This window comes from Lissotriton helveticus, chromosome 1_1 (assembly GCF_964261635.1).
Source record: "Lissotriton helveticus chromosome 1_1, aLisHel1.1, whole genome shotgun sequence".
Taxonomy (NCBI): domain Eukaryota; kingdom Metazoa; phylum Chordata; class Amphibia; order Caudata; family Salamandridae; genus Lissotriton; species Lissotriton helveticus.
In genome coordinates, this window is record NC_136057.1 from 1152504671 (window position 1) to 1152523535 (window position 18865).

General features: G+C 47.3%; 1 protein-coding gene across 1 annotated transcript in view; it reads left to right on the plus strand.

The window, feature by feature from the left end:
• The window catches only part of PANX2 (pannexin 2), a 184882-nt gene extending 181655 nt beyond the window's left edge, over positions 1-3227 (plus strand). The window contains exon 4 of the mRNA XM_078656651.1: positions 2825-3227. Within this exon, the coding sequence (XP_078512777.1) occupies positions 2825-3195 (371 nt within the window). The 3' untranslated portion in view covers positions 3196-3227. The remainder of the gene's footprint in view (positions 1-2824) is intronic.
• Positions 3228-18865: the final 15638 nt, after the last annotated feature.

Here is an 18865-nt window from a genome sequence, read left to right on the forward strand (position 1 = left end):
TGGTTGTGAGTATGGTGGGTGTGTGTGGTTGTGTATGTGTGTGTGTGTGGTTGTGGGTGTGGTTATGTGTGTGTGGTTGTGTGGCTGGGTGTGGTTGTGTTTGGGTGTGGTTGTGTGTGGTTGGGTGTGGTTGTCTGTGTGGTTGTGTGGTTGTGTGTGTGGCTGTGTGTGTGGCTGTGTGTGTGGTTGTGTGTATGGTTGTGTGTGTGGTTGTGTGTGTGTGGTTGTGGTTGTTTTGTGTGGTTGTGTGTGTGATTATGTGTGTGGTTGTGTGTGTGGTTGTGTGTGTGGTTGTGTGTGTGTGTGTGGTTGTGTGTGTGTGGGCGTGGTTGTGTGTGTGATTGTGTGTGTGGTGGTGTATGTGGATGTGGTTGTGTGGTTGTGTGTGTGGTTGTGTGTGTGGTTGTGTGTGGGTGTGGTTGTGTGTTTGGCTGTGGTTGCGTGTGGTTGTGTGTGTGGTTGTGGTTATGTGTGGGTGTGGTTGTGGTTGTGTGTGTGTGGTTGTGTGTGTGTGGGTGTGTGTATGTGGTTTTGTGTGTGAGTGTGGTTGTGGTTGTGTGTGTTGTGTGTGTGTGGTTGTGTGTGTGTGGCTGTGTAAAGCTGTGGTTGTGTGTGGTTGTGTGTGTGTGGTTGTGTGTGTGTTGTGTGTTTATGCGATTGGTCGTGAGGAAAGGATAGGCAGGGAAGGGGGTTGCTACAGAGGAGGAGGGCTGCGTGGGAGGGGGTAGTGAGAGCTGCGTTGGAGGGGTAGTGAGGGCAGGGAGCAAGGGGGTAGAGGAGCATGCAGTAAGGCTTAATGAGCCATGAAAGAAAGGAACAAGCAGCTTAATGACCCGTGACTGAGGAGACAGATGGCGGCTGCGCGTGTGCACGCTCGCGTGAACGCAAGCTCTAGGCCAGCCTGTAGCACTTTGAAAACTCACCTACTAAATGTCTCTCCGAGCAGCGCATTCGCTGGCTCAGCGAGACCTAAAAAGGATAAGTGTACAGTCCGGTGAGTTAGGGTAAAGTGTTTGGTTAGGGTTGGAGTGAGGGTGCTTGTGGAGGGAAACAGGCATTATGGAGGATTTCCTGTTAGCAGCGTCGTTGCTACAGACAAATGTTCTCTGTTGGAAGTTCACAGTAAGAGTTTTTCTAGTGGTATTTCATTGCTGAGCGCAATCAAAATCTGACATTCTGTGGTTTGCAAGGCTACCTATGTGCCAATTAATTTAGGAAAAGCAAGTCACTCCAACATATCTTCCCATCACAGAGTTAGTATTGGTGTGCATGACTCACAGGCAGAACAGCAGAATGCCCACCGTTAATGAGGACGTGAATGGGTCAACTTGCCGGCTTACTCCTGAAACCAAGTCAGGGCTGTCAAACAAGGCACTGTGCAATTCAGTACCATCTCGGCCTGCACTAGGAACACTGGCACCTGCCAGTTGCAGAGCACTCTCTCCCCCAGAGTGGGTGAGTTAAGAGCCTGCATCTTCATTTGTCGGTACCTACAAGTCCATCCTCCCTCCACCTCTCCAAAAAGATGCCACGCCCATGCACACTATGATAAATGAGATGGTGCGTATGCTGGTCTGTCAGATGCATAGGCAAGACCCCAGTAGGCCGAGGCTTTAGGTGTGCGATCTGACTGCCCAATTACTATGTGGGCAGTCGGAACATAAACCGGCCGGTCATTCCGACTCGGTTTCCGACCGGCTCTTGGTGTCTTCCTGCCAGTCGGAACCGCACTGGATTACGATGTCGGTTTCCCACAGCCTTTTTGTGCCAGCCTTTCCGACATGGAAAGTCTGCCAGAAAGCAACATTGGGGCCCCTAGCAGGATCCCCTTGCCTACGCGGCCTACAGTTGGTGGTCAAGGGAGTACCTAAGGCACCCCCCTGTAAAACCTTGTAATGTGTAGCAGGCACCATGAGGTGCCCCCCACAGAGTGCAGGGTTTTACACACACACACATTTCTCTATAGGAGCTGTATTACAGCCGTAACACAAGCTCCCATTGAGAAAATTGTAGTACAATTTTTTTTCAATATTTTTACCAGGAAGTGCTAATGGTCCACGGGTTAGGGGGCGTAATACTTGCCTTGCCCTGGCTGCTGGCAACCCACGCTACACCACTGATCCTGGGTGTCCTGGTAGTGGACTGTATGGCCATAGAGGCATAGAGGTAGCATTGGATGATATTCGCATGTGCCTCTTGATCCTAAAGAAAACAAAGTCATCTTATCCATTTCAACCAGATGATTAAGGCCTCCATTTTTTGTGAAATGAAGTTCGCATAGTTATGATCTTTTGTATATTGCTACTTAATACAGTATAAAAACTCAACAGGTATACATGAGCAAGTGTACACTTTTTGCATAAGTAAATCTGACTCAGTACTATTTTCAGTTTGATTTTCCATGGAACGTTCAAGAGTTATACATACATACCGATTAATTAAAAAGACGATAAATACAGGCAGAAATTTAGAAGAAAAAAGCACCATAAAACAGGTATGGTAAGCATGGTATGATTTGTGAAAAGGCTTCCATGCCACTTAGATTTTTCTCTTATAACCTTCCCTAAAGTTCAGCCCTCGCAGATGGTGATTCATGTAGGAAAATGTACATGGTTAACATTGTTGCTGTCCAAGTAATGTATGTGTTGTTGACCTGTGAAGTGTTTTTTAACCTCTTTCTCTTGGTTTGGCTTTTATGAGTTCTGTAGTGGTGATTTTTTTTTTACTTTGTTGGATATGAAAGCTTTAGTGATTAACATGAATTTAAGGCAGGAAATATTAAGTCCTCTTAAAACCACATTAACAAATATTGTGTTTTTTCCAGATATCTCTCTCCCTGTGAAGAATCTTGGTGAAGACAGTCGCTCTTTGTCAGAGACCTGCCGGACAATCCCCTCCCCGGTCACGTTCCTGACATGTAACCACAGTCTTATAGCCAAGAATGCCGCAGCTGCCAACGCCCTTCTAAACCAGTCCAAACCAGACCCCATGACGTCTTTTAACCGCAACCAAACACTTCCTATACTCCATATTAGTACTCTCTACGAGGATCACGAGGAGCAGATCTCAAACCTGATCGATAGGAACCATGCATCCCCCGATCCAGATGAAATCCTTTCTGTCATACCCCCAAAGGAGATCAAGCGAGCAACATTCCAAGAGCCCAGGGCTTTTGCAAGCTCCGTGGAATATTAGGAGGTCATTTGGAAAGCTGGAATAATTCATACTCGTTCATTTGTGTCAGAAGGATAGCTCATTTTGCCAAAAAAGTTAGCATTCAGGGAGCTAGCATCTAGGGTATTCCCCTTCACCAGCCTCGAGCTCATTGCCTTTTGTGCTTGCCTAGTCTCATACTCCAAGCTTACCAGGTAGATGCTTCTCAGCAAAGCTCCTCTCTCCAGGGGGTGGCATCTTTTCAGATACAGTGAGGGAACTTGCCATCGAAGCTTATAATCCTGTCCAGAATGCATCACTGCACGAGCATGGGACCTTTAAGTACATGGTCTACTTTATGGCCATTTAAAATGCACTTTTGATGCTTACCATCACCAACACGATCAGTACACCAACACATTCCCTTATGTTGTGCACCAACACATATAAAATCAATAATAGACTGCCCTAGAATTGTACACAATCTAATGCTGTTTTTGTAGCGTTACACAGAATTACGGCAGACGTGTAGTAAAATATAGGACTGGAACGACCTCCACCTATGCACGTTCCCCTCCCTGAGGAAATTCAGGAAGCATCTGTAGATCTGGCTCTTCGACCTCCACCTCTCTCCGACCGAGTATCGCTCAAACCCCACAGCGCCTGGAGACCCCCCCTCCCCCCGGCTGGCAAGCCACGCTATACAAGCCTTGATGATTGATTGATTAGGACTCACGCTGGATTGCAATCCAGCAAACAAGAGCATTTACCCTACGGTGTCTGTACTGTGTCTGCATAGGGCTGTAACACAAAGCCCTTGCAACCAGTAAAGTTCAGGAGATCTACACCTATAGTGTACCCCATTCAACTGGCCCTGCTCAGAGCACAAAACACTGGGAGCACATCAGTACCCAAAAGACACACAATATACGGCACCGCCTTACACTTTTAAGAAGTAAAGTGGCCAAATTTCTTTCCTAGACTGTTGCATTCGGTAATTAAACAGGTCTAATTTCTCCTGGGTTGTTCTAATATCCCTAATGCACGATTTCTCCTGAAGGGTTAGGGTAAGTGCTTTTATGTTGTGAATATAACAGTGGCAAACAGTAAGAAGACTGCAATCAAATTGGGTACTTAAGCAGATTAAGGAGCTATAGACTGGGCAAGTGAAGTACCAGAAAAAAAATATTACTATCAAACATGGAACCGAAAAAGTATGACATAGCAAGCCAGTAAATTATTATTATTTTTTTTTAAACTTTATTTTCCAGGTTTTGCATACAAAGGATAGGACAATCAGTACAACGTAAAATGCAGCATTGATAATAATAATACATGTAGGACAAATATGATGCAAGGAATTCTCAAAAAAGCAAATCAAATAGCCGATACAACACGGTCAGTCATGAGGAATAAGCATCCAATGGCATCAATAACTTACAACATCACATAAAGAGATAGACATATCTTCAATGAGTGAAACATTGCAAATGGCATCATAGTAATAGTGACAGAAGGCAGCAGGAGGGTCAGTAATGCAATCATATACCATTTGACAATTGCGAGTCTTGGAAGGATTGCTGTTTAGCAATGTAGTCCCTGTACGGGCCCCAGATGTCTACTGGTCGTGACGGACTAGGGATTAGAGTGGAATACTCTTCGCAGTTGACATTGCGAACTGCTAAGCTCCGGGGCCATGCCTGAAGGGAGGGAACTCTCCTACTGCCCCATAATAAAGCAATCTCTCGTTTAGGTAATAAAAATCCTAGAGCTGCAAGTTTTCTAACTTTCCGGGGAAAACTGATCACATACCCGAACAGCGCAATCTCAGGGGTGGGAGACAATTGCATGGACAGTATGTCTCCAAGTGTAGAGTGGACCCGGGACCAGTACTGGTGTATCTTGGGACATGTCCAGGCTAGGTGGGCAAAGTCCGCAAATGGGGCAAAGCACTTCCGGCAATGATGGGGTCTGCTGTGATCTATTCTATGTGCACGTGCGGGAGTGTGATACATTCTGTGAAGTTTGTGTCTACTGTTCAATGAGACCACTTTAGTAGCCCTACAGCACTGCTCCCACTGATCGTCAGTAATAGGCCCACCCAAATCTGCCTCCCAGGCCGCTCGTATCTTGGCATCCGACACAGGTTTGGCCATCCCACATTGTTTATATAGTTTCGAGACCAAGTGTGCGCCGGTGGGGCTCTGTATCAACAGTGTCAATGGTGGGGTATGTTCGGGAGCCGCAGGGAATGAAGGGAATGCGGCCCGAAGCATGGAGTGAACACGTGTCATGATAAAGGTGTCCATAAAGGTCTGGTCTGTGAACCGGGCCTCTTCTGATATTGAGAAGACATGGTCTTCAGGCAATAAATCCCCTATCTTATGAATGTGAAAATTCTCCAGAGTGCGCTGGACCAAGACCTCACCCCTGATAGGAAACCATAAAGGATTAGGTAAGGGCGGTTACGGAGAGTAGAGTAGCTCGAGTCCCAGCAACCTACGCAACCTGTCCCATGCCCAACACGTAGTGGACACGGTTTGAATGTCTTGGGGGTCCCGAGGGAATCCCGTAGGTAGGATAGTGGAGAGACTGCGTGGAAGCACAAGATCCACCTCCGGTTTTAAGTATGGGACGCGTGCATCAGCGTGAAACCAGACATGCGTGTAGCAACATTGAGCAATTAAATAATACAAATAAAAGTCTGGGACCCCAAACCCCCCCCATTCATATGGAAGGGTCAAGGTCTGGAAGCGAACCCGAGGTGTCTTGTCACCCCAAATAAGGCGCAACAACAATGTTTGAAGTTGTGAAAAAAAGGTTTTCGTGAGAGGGATGGGAATGTTATTAAAAAGATATAAAAATCGAGGAAGGACCACCATCTTAATTACGACGACTCTCCCTGCCATCGACAACGGCAAACGCAGCCATTTCTTGATCTGCGATTCAAGGGAGCTAATCGTTCTGCCATAATTCAGCCTGATCATAGTGGCAGTATCCAAGTGAACATATACGCCAAGATATTTAACTGCGTCACTGCACCACTCAAGAGGGAACTCACAGGGCCAGGCAGCCTTGCCAGCCGTCAGTGGAAAAATGACTGACTTTTGCCAGTTGATGCTGAGCCCCGAAAACTTACCAAATCGGACAATCTCAAGGATTACGGGTTCCAGATTGAGCTGGGGCAACCTAACGTATAGAATTGTGTCGTCCGCATAAAGCGAAACTAGAAGGGGACCAGTGCGGAATTGGAGGCCACCGTGCAAATGTTTTTCCTGAAAATGGCGCACCAATGGGTCCATGGCCAGAATAAAAAGCAGTGGGGACAAGGGACATCCCTGTCTCGTACCCCGGGACAGCAGGAAGGGGTCAGATAGAGTTCCATTCAGGCACAGTCTAACGGTAGGATTAGTGTACAGAAGCGCCACCGTGGAAACAAAGCATTCCAAGCCAGTAAATTATTAACAATTATGTTAATAATCTCAGAGGTAGGATGATACTCACCTCTCTGTCCGCATTTTATGTGATTTGATTGCAGAAAAAGAAAAGTGCGACCACGAATACACACAAAGGGCCTAATTACGATGTCAGTCGGAAAGCCTCCGTCCACTTGTCAGAGGCTTTCCGACTAAGATAGTAGGTTTAAAGTCCGACTGCCGTATTATGATGACTGAGGTTGGAGTTTAAACCGGCGGGGGAATCCGACGTGGTTCCAAGAGGCTCAAGGTGCCCGTCGGCCATTCGGAAGGAGCTCATAATCACTTAAAGACGGCGTTTCTACCGTCAGGATTATGATATCAGTTTTCGACAGCCCATTCATGTCGGCCTTTCCGACATGGATTTGCTCTCGGAAACCGACTTTGGGTGCCCCTAGCAGGGCCCCATTCCCCCCCTGGCCCTCTGCATTTGGACCTGGGGGTACCTATGGTGCCCCCCTAAACATCCCTGCACCATGTGTCAGATGTTTACAAACTTCCATTTATCAATGGGAGCTTGTGCTGCGGACAGTTTCGGCCCGCCGCACAAGTTCCCACTGAAAAATGGAAGTTTGGTGCAGTCGCATCCTAATGGGGTTATCGGAACCACGACCTATGGCCAGGCGGTTCCTTCCGTGAAACGGTGTCAGTCGGAGGCAACTCTGACCGACATCGTAATTAGGCCCAAAATGTGTTAAATACTTACTGTTATTGTGTATGGCTCTTGTTTGGCCTCTCATATAATGTTGTGAAAGCCTCCTCACATTTTAGAGAAGAAAGTGGGTCCAGGGTGTTTAAAGTCAAAGTTTCCTCTATTGAAGGCAAACTGGTATCTTTTGTCGAATTGGTTTCAGTCAACAACAAAAAAAAACCTTTGCAGTGAAAAAACACAGTGGCTGTAGACCTTTCAAAGAGAGGATTGAGCCTTGGCAAGAGTGGTGAAGGCCTTTGATATTTCTTTCATGAAGTGATCACCAAATAGAAACCCATGTGCAGGACCAACTTCAGGGGATATCAGTTTGCTCAAATTTGGGTTCATTTTCAGTAATAAACCAATGTGCCTTTTGAGGGAAATTGCAGAATTCGGTTTCGCAATAAATATAATCAATCTTTTGATCCAGTTAGAACAGGTCAACAGCCCCTTTGCCACCCTTGGCTTGTTAAGCCATCACAAACATTCTTTTAATTGGGCCCATTGAATCTAACAGGATATCCTCTCAGGAGGACCGCACAAAATCTATCTTCTGATTCTGAGTCATAACCATACTTTTTTAAAAGAATATATTTATTTTAACAATTCCGACAGCACATGAAAAAAAACACATGGCACCTTTAACAATTTCATACATTGCAGCCATCATGCCAAATGCGTAGTAGATCAGGAATATTCCCACTCCCAGGGACAAGTGATTACTTAACAGTACATTAGAAATTTACCAGTAGTTAATCCTTCTTGCCAGAAATATACCTTACTCCCCATGATTGCCAATATGACCTTACCTGTCAGATCCTTGCTCAGACATCTCTTCAACCTCCTCTAACCTTGGCAGGCCCCCTACCTCAGATTTGAAAATCCTCCTCTGCATGCTCGTCCCTCCTACGCTGCAGAAGTCTGATTTCTTCTGCTACCACACATTCTTTAACATCTTTGATCCATCCTTGTTCGTTAGGACCGCGATTGGGCTCATTCATGAAATAGCAACCCGACTTTTTGCTAGCAGAACAGCCAATTGCATACATTTCCATTCCATTTTCCTACCCTTTTGCTTTCTGGCAGTCCTAAATAGGCATGTGGCCGGTTCCATTTCCACTGTTCCACGCTCAGTATTCTGCATTCTCTGTACCACTGATTCCCAATAAGCATGTACCGGAGCACAGTGCCAGTCTAAGTGAAGAAAGGTTGTGGGTCTGCCCTGACACCTGTGGCATCTATCTGTTTTGGCAGGGCCTATTCGATGTAGTGTTATGTTATGTTAGGCATATTCCTATAGCGCACAACTCACCCAGGGGCATCTCGGCGCTTGCCTAGTGAAATGAGGGGGAAACAATTGATGAATATATTAAAACAGAAAGGTTTTTAGTTGTTTCCTAAAAACAGTATACGAGGTACATTTGCAGGGCCATGGGGAGCTGATTCCAGTACCGTGGGGCAAGGTACGAGAAGGCTCTGCCCCCAGTACGACTTAGACGTATTCGGGGGACCTTTAGAAGAGCTAATGAGTTAGATCGGAGGTTACAGCCAGAAACCTGTTTGGTAAATTTCTTTTGCAAATAATAGGGACCTTTGCCGTTTAAAGCATTATAAGTAAGGCAACAAATCTTAAAAAAGGATCACTTCCTCACTGGTAACCAGTGGAGCTCTCTCAGCAAGGGGCCTGAGGGGGAGCCTGAAGGGCGATTCAGAATCATCCTTGCCGTGGTATTTTGAATCACCTGCAATTTAGCAAGCAGCGTCTCACCTACTTCAGCCAACAGCTCATTCCCATAGTCAAGGCGACAGTGTAGTAACACTGGGGTGAGCGACAGTGTAGTAACACTGGGGTGATATATGTGTGGTGTTTGTAGCTGTAGTTTACTAATTTGCACCGTGCATTACATGTTCCCTGCTTAACTATGCACAAACACCTTTCTACTGTGCGTCCCTATCGATGAACCCAGTGCATATTCCCAGGACGTGGTTGCCCGATACGTGATCTTAGGTTTATCTGTAATCATGGCTTTATATAAGTATGACACTAAGGGACAGGTTACGAGTCTGGGGGTCCTTGGACTGCCGGACTTGTGGTGGCGCAGCAGTGGCAGATTCAGCCACTGCCTCATCCGCGGTCCGACTGCACGATTATGACTTGAGCAGTCAGACCGCACTAGTACCGCCGGCTCCGCCAGCGTAGGAGTGGCAGTCAGAGGCCGCAATATGTTTGGCGGGACCACCACGGTCCCACCAATCATATTACGGTTTCCTCTCATCCAGGCTTTTCTTGGCAGTTTAACGACCATGAAAAAAATAGCAGGGTGGAAACAAAGGGGCCCTATAGGGCCCCCGTGTGCCTCAGATATACGTGGATGCACACAGGGGGGCATAACATTTGCCCCCCTGTGTGCATGCACATAGGTTCCTCCACGACATGGACTTACGAGTCTATGCCGTGCAGGAACCTTGTGAGGCGTTCCCTTTGCTGTGCCTTTTTTTTTTTTTTTAAAACCTTTATTAGTAAGAAAAGGAATACAGTTACAGGCCCACAACCACCGGGGCCGGCCAGTCATATGCAATAACAGTAGCACAATAAGACACAGCTCATCAGCCGACAACCGAAGGCCCGGCAGCAAAGAAGCATGATATTATCCAAAGTTCGTGGCAATAAGAGGATATTTAAAAGGTTTCACATTTTATACAAAATAAACAACAAAAACTTAACCATAGAAAGAGTCGAGGCGGTACCTTGCAATGTAATGACTGTCTCATACGGCAGGGGAAAAGGCGAACAATGAGCGGTGTTATGAAAAACGAGAGATCCTGGGAGAAGGGGGGGACAGAGAGCAAGAAACATATCGTGCATTGTGTGAACTTGGGAAACCGAAACGTACAGTCAAGGAGATCGAGGAGTGTCGGGAGCTTCAATAAGTGGGGGAGCGCATATCTCTCCTCTGTATGAATTCCATTGACCCCATATCCTACCCCATTTCTTGGGCCTACCACGGGAAACATATACAATTTTTTCTCTAAACATGCACCAGTCCATGTTTTCTTCCCAGGTGAGAACTGATGGTGCTCTCTGAGACCCCCACAATTGAGCGATGTCCCTTTTCGCAACCATGTTGCCCAGCGTGACCCATTGAGTCTGAGCAACAGTGCAGTCATTCGGCTCCCAAATGTTCAACAAACAGCGTCTGGCCTCAGGCAATAACTCAACGCCCGTCACCTCACCCATCACCGCATGCACCTGAGTCCAAAAAATCACTACCTCCAGACATTCCCATATGATGTGGAGGAAGGTAGCAAGCATACCACAGCCACGCTTACACAGCCCATCCGCAGAATAACCCATATGCATCAATCGTGGACCCGTGACATAGACTCGGTGCAGAATCTTCAGCTGTACCAGTCGGAGACGCGCCGGAATCGTGACCTCTTTAGGAGAGGATGTCGCAGTCTGCCAGTCTTCATCGTCCAACTCCAGCCCATCGCCAGTCCAAGCACATCGAAGCTGAATAAGAAGGTCCGAACGATCATTGGTGAGTTTTTTTATAGATAAGAGAGATAGTGCTGTCAGGAACGTATCCGTCTAGCACTCTGTCCTCCAGGGGAGAATACTCCGGGATCGTAGAGCCGGCTGGGAAAACCAATTCAAGGGCGTGACGGACCTGGAGATATCGGAAATATTCCTTATCATTCAAGTTATACTCCTGTTTCAATTCATCAAAGGTCTTAACTCCATTTTTGGCCCAGAGGTCGCCCACTTTACTGATGCCAATAAGGTCCCATCGATCGAAACCCTTCGACGTCCATAGTTCACCCAACCTCTCCGCGGCATATAGGGGGGTCGCTCTAGTCAGCCTACCCGTCCACCCCGTAACCGTAGTCGCACTACCCCACACTTGCACCGCCACTCTAGTGGGACCCGTCAGGTTCTTCCTGGCGGCTCTAGAATAGAGCGCTCTGTTATAATCGCCCCCGGGCATATGCCACCTATCCATCTCAAATGCGGGATTCAGAACTGGACCGTACATGGCATGGTTAACAGCGCTCAACTGAGATGCCCAGTAGTATCTTTTAATATCAGGCAATGCTATACCACCGTCGTACCAGGGCAAAGTCAACTTTGCCAATGCAATGCGGGGCCGCCCGCCCCACACCAGTCTCCTCTGGACGCCCTCAATTTCACGAAAATAACTGGCCGGCACCAGATCAAGCGTGTTTTGGACGGCATACAGGAAACGGGGAAGAGACATCATCTTGAACAGGGCCGCTCTTCCCAAGGGGGACAAAGGCAAACTACACCACGCCGCAACGTCCGACCGAAGCCGGGCAAGCGGGGGTATTAAATTCCGCTCATAGCGTACCACGGGGTCCAATGAAATATAGATCCCCAAGTATTTAAAGCCACCGCTAGAAACAGGTATCGGGCAAGTGCGGGGCAGAGAGGGTGAGTCTCCAGTGAGTGGGAAAATACAGGACTTGGCCCAGTTGATAACTAAACCGGAGTTCCTTCCGAAGGAACTCAAAACGTCGAAGAGGACTCCTAGTGACTTACGGGGGGAGGTCAGGTACAATAATATGTCGTCGGCATATAGTGATATGCGATCTTCGAAGTCCGGGGACCATCGAATACCCTTGAGCGAGGGCTCCCAGAGGAGCCACGCAGCAAGGGGTTCAAGGGCAAGCGCAAATAGAAGCGGTGACAAAGGGCACCCCTGCCTCGTGCCGCGTCCGAGAACAAAGGGTTCCGAGGCCCTGCCGTTGACCACCACCTGAGCCAGCGGCTGCTCATACAGAAGCCTGACCCACTCAATGAACTTCGGGCCAAAACCAAATTTAGCAAGAGCAGCCCACAGATATGGCCACTCCACCGTGTCGAAGGCCATCGAGGCATCGAGAGAAACCAGGATGGCCGGCTCATTAAGAGACCCCGCCCTCGCCAAGACACCGTGAAGACGGTGAAGATTGAGCGCAGTATTCCGATGAGGAATAAAACCAGACTGGTCTGGGTGTACCAAATCACTAATCACCGTGATCAACCGGTTTGCCAAGAGCTTCACCAGGATCTTGGGTTCCGCATTCAAAAGCGATATCGGCCGATACGATGAACAGTGCTCGCTGGCTTTGCCATCTTTATGGATGACCGCAATGGACGCCAGTCTTTGATCCCGGGGAAGGGACCCAAGGTCTCGCGATGCCGAGAACATCCGACAAAGATACGGCGCCATTTTGTCAGGGCATAGCTTGTACAGTTCGACTGGTATACCGTTCGGACCGGAGGCCTTTCCCGAGTGAAGGGAGCGGATGGCGAGCGCAACCTCATCAGTGGAAAAGTCCTGCTGTGCCTTTTTAAAAGGCACCGCTGCCTTTTAAAGGGCACTGCAGGAGGAACCACCAAGCTGTCGACCCGACAGACTACGAATAAGTCATAATCTGGTGGCCAGGCAGGGTGATCTTTGGCGGAGCAGTGGCACCGTGGTTTGCACCGCCGCGCCACCGCTCTGCCAAAATCTCGTAATAGGGCCCAGAGTGCCTACCTCAGCCAAACTCCAATAGCGTTCTAAACACTTCAGTGGGATTTGGTACATCCGGGTATGTAGGCCAGATGTCACTTACTATGTCCACAATACGTGCTTGCAATAGAAACTGAGCGGTACAAAAGGTGATGGACGGAGCATCTGAACCAATCAAACACTCACACCCAGTCAACAGATCTGGGTTTAATCCATCACCGTTCTTTAGCTCACTCTGCCACCCCAGTTTTTTTTTTTTTTTTTTTTTTTTGCGATTTCTAAAGCGCCTGGTGACCCGTAGGCATCCCCGCGCTAATCAACCTGTAAGAGTCCAGAGGGGGGGAGAGGGGGTGCCTTATTTGGGGAACAGGAGGGTTTTAAGTTTTCTGCGGAACCCCAAGTGTGAGGGCTCCAGGCGTAGACTGAGAGGGAGTGCGTTCCACGCTGTGGAGGCTTTGACCGAAAAGCGGCGACCGCCAGAGCGAGCCTTCCTGATTTTGGGCACCGTAGCAAGGTGTTCGGCGTCAGAACGAAGGGGTCTTGAGGCTTTATATGGGGTGACCAAATTTTTTAGCGCGGCAGGGCCAGCTCCATTGATGAGCTTGTGGGTGATACATAGGGCCTTGAACTCTACTCTCTGGCGGACAGGGAGCCAGTGTAGAGCTTTGAGGGCAGGCTTGGCCGACACTCTAGGGGGGAGGTTCATAATGAGCCTAGCCGCCGCATTCTGGGTCCGTTGGAGTTTGGCCAGGGTGTATTCAGGGGCCCCCAGATAAATGGCGTTGCTGTAATCGAGCCGGGCCAGGACCAGACCCTGGACAAGTAATTTCCTGGATGGGAAGGGAAGAAGAGGCAGGATCTTGCGTACGGACCGCAGGAGACCAAAGCAGGTGCCTGCTGTCTTGGCTGCCTGCGTTTTCATGGTAAGGTCAGGTTCCAACCAAACTCCTAGTGTTTTGATTTCGTTTCTAGGAGATGGACGGAGCATCTGAACCAATCAAACACTCACACCCAGTCAACAGATCTGGGTTTAATCCATCACCGTTCTTTAGCTCACTCTGCCACCCCAGTTCAGACATGGCCATATGCAAATCAGTCTGACCCTGTGCCTCATGGGAACAGTCCAGCCCGAACTGCCAAGCCATGCCTTCCCTGGACCGAAATCAAGCTTCCTAGGACCGGTTTCTGGCATTTCAGCCATCTTCAGCCAGGCTTGCTTGAATCCAGTGGCAAAGTGAGCAAGGTACTCACGTCTGAGCATACCCTGCCAACTTATGGCAAACAAAGCGGTACAAAAGGGGGTGGTGATGGACGGAGCATCTGAACCAATCAAACACTCACACCCAGTCAACAGAAACTGGCCACACCCCACACCAAAAGTCTTCTACACCGCCTCAAATGTAATAAATGTGTCGTGGTAGAGGTCTCCCAGGGTCAAACACCCCTCCTCTCTCCAGGCAGTAGCATCCACCAAGCATCCACCACAGAGGTCAACAGGTAGAAAGGCGGGAGGTCTCAGAATACAAACTCTCTTGTGACTGGAGCATGTTTCAGTAACACCTTCACTGCCCGTTCCCACAATATGGCTGTATGTTTGATTAGATATGGCACCACATCACCAGCTCTCCCACCCCGTGGAGCAATTATGGCAATGTCCCTACCCATGTGTCATCTGCCAGTAAATCTTTTTCCCAATTGTCCCCATCTGACAACCAGTGTGCTGTATGCTGTAACTGAAATGCTAGGTAGTACATTTCCATATTGGACAGTGCTAAAGGCAACTGAATAGTCACCAGGGACTCGCTGCTCCTGCCTCCCTCCCACACTAATGTTCTTATTAAGGTGTGGAGACATTTAAAAACTGTCCTTGGCGACGTGTTTAAAGAATTCTGTAGAGCATATAGGCAGCGTAGCAAGAACACCATCTTCGCCACTGCCACTTGTCCCATAAGGGACAGGGGGATCGTGTTCCAGAATTGCACCGACCTAGTTAGGCCCTCTGTCACTCGATCGATATTATATTGGTGCCACATCTGAGCCGTGTGGGCAACCATAATTCCTAAATATCAGAACTGATCAGCTTTCCAGTGTAAAGGCACATCCGGTATTATGGTAGGATCCTGAGATGCCAAGCAACCCAGAGGGAATATCAATGACTTATTAATGTTAATACGCAATCCTGATATGTCTCTAAAAGCATCATAGTCTCCAGAAGCAACTGTTGTAATTCCCTTCGAACCAACAGGTAGAAAAGCGTGTTGTCGGCATATGGCAAGATAAAGTGCTCTCTCCCCCCCCCCACTCGGATCCCCCACCTCTCGATGTCTTTCCTGAAGGCCAAAGGCTCCAGAGCTATTGCAAACAACAGGGTGATAGTGGTCACCCCTGTCATGTATCCCTCCTTACCTTCAGGGGGTCAAAACATATCCTACCCAACCTGACCCTGGCAATGGGTTCTGTGTACAGCAAGCTCACTCAACCTCCAAATTGCGGTCCGAAGCCCATTGCCTCCTAGACCGCCAAGAGGTACCACCAATTCATGGTGTCAAATGCCTTGCCAATATCAATAGAGACCAATGCTAGTTTACGCTTACTATCCTCCACTTCAGGCATGACATGCATTAACTCTCTGATATTCATAGTAGTGTTTCGTCCCGGTATGAACCCACATTGGCCCAGATGGACCAACCGTGCAACCTCCGGACCCAATCACAATGCTAGAACTTTACAAAGGATCTTTACGTCTATATATATCATTGTGATTGGATGGTATGAGGATGGATCAGATGCCACAGCCCAGGACTTCAAGATTATTGCGATGGTACTTTCGCGCAATGAAAACAGCAGTACTTTCTTGTTTAGTGCTTCTCCATTTACCTCAAGAAGGCAGGGCCAACACTGTACTGTCAGCCTGATAACGTTTGGCTGTGGAGCTATCATTTTGCGACATCTTCCCCATTTTATAGCAGCCTAAGTCTCCTCTATGTAAGTGCAGAGTCCAGCTCCAGCTTTGCCACCGCCCCAAGGCAGGACCTGAAGCTCTGCCCAATATTCTGTGTGTTGTGAATGGTCTGGGTCACTCAGGCTGGCATACATCCGCTCCAAGTGCTCTCAAAATACCTTCAAAATGTCACTTTGAGTGCATGCCTCACCCCACAGAGAGCCATAAGGTGTAGTAAAGAGGAGTGGGGCAACTCATGGTGGAGAGTCCAGGCCGAGAGTCTTCCTGATTTATCACCGTCCCGATGAAGTAGTCATCGGTACGATTTCAAATTGTAATGTTCTAACCAGTCCCTACTTTCAGTTACCTGTCTCAGTAGTTTGGTTTCATTTTCCTGACTTTGGTTCTCCCCCTGAGTACCCCTGTAAGGCTGCCAATGTTTGCTCCTCATTAAGGAGTTCTGTCTGTAGAGTGCAACGCACTTCACAGGAGAGACCCAGACATCTACCTCTCAGGACCATTTTGAGTGCTTCTCATTCTGTCGCATGACTGTGGGCAGACGTCCAGTTTATATCAATATAGTCAGTCAGAGCCTCTGCTATGGTTTCCCTACACACTTGGTCCTGCAGTATCTCCGAGGGGAATCTCCATGAATAGGGAGATTGGGGACACCCCCTCGATTGGAATTGACATGCAACAGGTACATGGTCCGATACATATTGTGTCAGATCTGTCCCTGCATGCACTCTTGCAGCTGTCTGTTGCGTTGTCAATATTCGATCCAGTTTGCTATCCGTACCATGTGTGGCTGATTGACAGGTATATTCTCAGCGCCACGGGTGAGTGTCTCTCCACACCTTTTGGAACCCCAGTTGTGACATAACTTCGGACAACCTGGCAGTCATCCTAGGATTTGAACCGTGTTGGGGAGGGTGGCAATCCAATTCCGCATTCGGTATACAACCATTACCACGCAACTTTTACAACGACCTACCATTACCACGCATTTTTTACAACGCAGATCCATTACAACGAAATACCATTACAACGCATGTATTTACAACGCAGGTACCTTTACAACGCATACCATTACAATGTAAGTATTGGTAAGTATATAATTTTATTAAAAATATTATAAGTTTGGGTTTTTGGGTAAAGGGGTATTTTTAGGGTTTAGGGTCAGTTTAGGGTTTTTGGGTAAAGGGGTATTTTTAGGGTTTAGGGTCAGTTTTGGGTTTTTGGGTAAAGGGGTATTTTTAGGGTTTAGGGTCAGTTTTGGGTTTTTGGGTAAAGGGGTATTTTTAGGGTTCAGGGTCAGTTTTGGGTTTTTGGGTAAAGGGGTATTTTTAGGGTTCAGGGTCAGTTTTGGGTTTTTGGGTAAAGGGGTATTTTTAGGGTTCAGGGTCAGTTTGGGGTTTTTGGGTAAAGGGGTATTTTTAGGGTTCAGGGTCAGTTTGGGGTTTTTGGGTAAAGGGGTATTTTTAGGGTTCAGGGTCAGTTTTGGGTTTTTGGGTAAAGGGGTATTTTTAGGGTTCAGGGTCAATTTTTAGTTTTTGGGTAAAGGGGTATGTTTAGGGTTCAGGGTCAGTTTTTAGTTTTTGGGTAAAGGGGTATTTTTAGGGTTCAGGGTCAATTTTGGGTTTTTGGGTAAAGGGGTATTTTTAGGGTTCAGGGTCAGTTTTGGGTTTTTGGGTAAAGGGGTATTTTTAGGGTTTAGGGTCAGTTTGGGGTTTTTGGGTAAAGGGGTATTTTTAGGGTTTAGGGTCAGTTTTGGGTTTTTGGGTAAAGGGATATTTTTAAGATTAAGGGTCAGTTTTGGGTTTTTGGGTAAAGGGGTACAGGGTAAAAATTAAATACAATTAAATTTAAATTACATTAAAATAAAGTAATTACATTAAATTAAATAGAATTAATTAAATTAAAAAAATTAATTACATTAAATTAAATTAAATTATATTAATTTTAATTAATTTACATTAAAAAAAATATTTTAAACTTACCAATACTTACGATGTAATTGTATGCGTTGTAAAGGTACCAGCGTTGTAAATACATGCGTTGTAATGGTACTGCGTTGTAATGGATCCTGCGTTGTAAAAATTGCGTGGTAATGGTAGTCGTGGTAAAAGTATGCGTTGTAACGTCATACATCCCCCCATTCACTATACAATTAAAATCGCCTACCCAGAACGTTTCAATCCCTGTCGTCTGTGACATTACATCTGCTAGAGTAGTGTATAAAGGGTCGCCATTAGTGTTTGGACCATAAGAATTAAAGACCACCACATCCTGACCATCCAATGTACCCTGGACCAATATCTGTCAACCCTCCACATCAGCCTCCATGTATGTCAATGCAAACAGAACCCCTGGAGCAATCCAGACAAGCACCCCGTAGAGAAGGACAAATAAGTGGCATAGTACGTCTGCCCCCTCCATTTCTTTTGCAAGCTTTTTGGCTTCAACCTCAGTTAAATGGGTCTCCTGGAGACACACTATCCTGGTGCCATATGTCAGACCACCGCAACTCTTATCTTGACTTGTGGTGAGACCTTGCAGAGACGATATGACCCAACTGCACTGCCCCTTAACTTTCACTCAAAATACTTAAGGCCTACACGAGGAGAAGGTTGGGGTGCAGGTAAAGAAGGCCAAGAAACAAAAGGGATGCCTGTTATCGATGTGTAGGAGGTTACCTAAGGAAAGAAGAACAATATCACCAATTTGTAATAGTCAGAGAAATCCAGTCATAGCCTGCCCTCCCCATAGGTGTAGTAACTACCTGAAACAATAGGTCACGAGTGTAGAACAGTGATATGTTTCAACTGGTAAGGGTGGAGTCATTGCTTCATGGAAGGGGCTTGTTTTTGTATGGGACTAGGAACAATCCAACAACGCTCAGTTAAGAATCACGGAGGGTCTCAGTGCAGCAGTGCTCCAGCGCAGTGATACACAAGGAAATACACAGGCAGGTGCTCCAGTGTGGTGACCCAAATGGTAATATGCAGGCAAGTGCTATAGAAAGGTGACATACGAGCAAATACACAGGTATAAGCGATCCAGCGCGGTGATCCAATTGAAATAT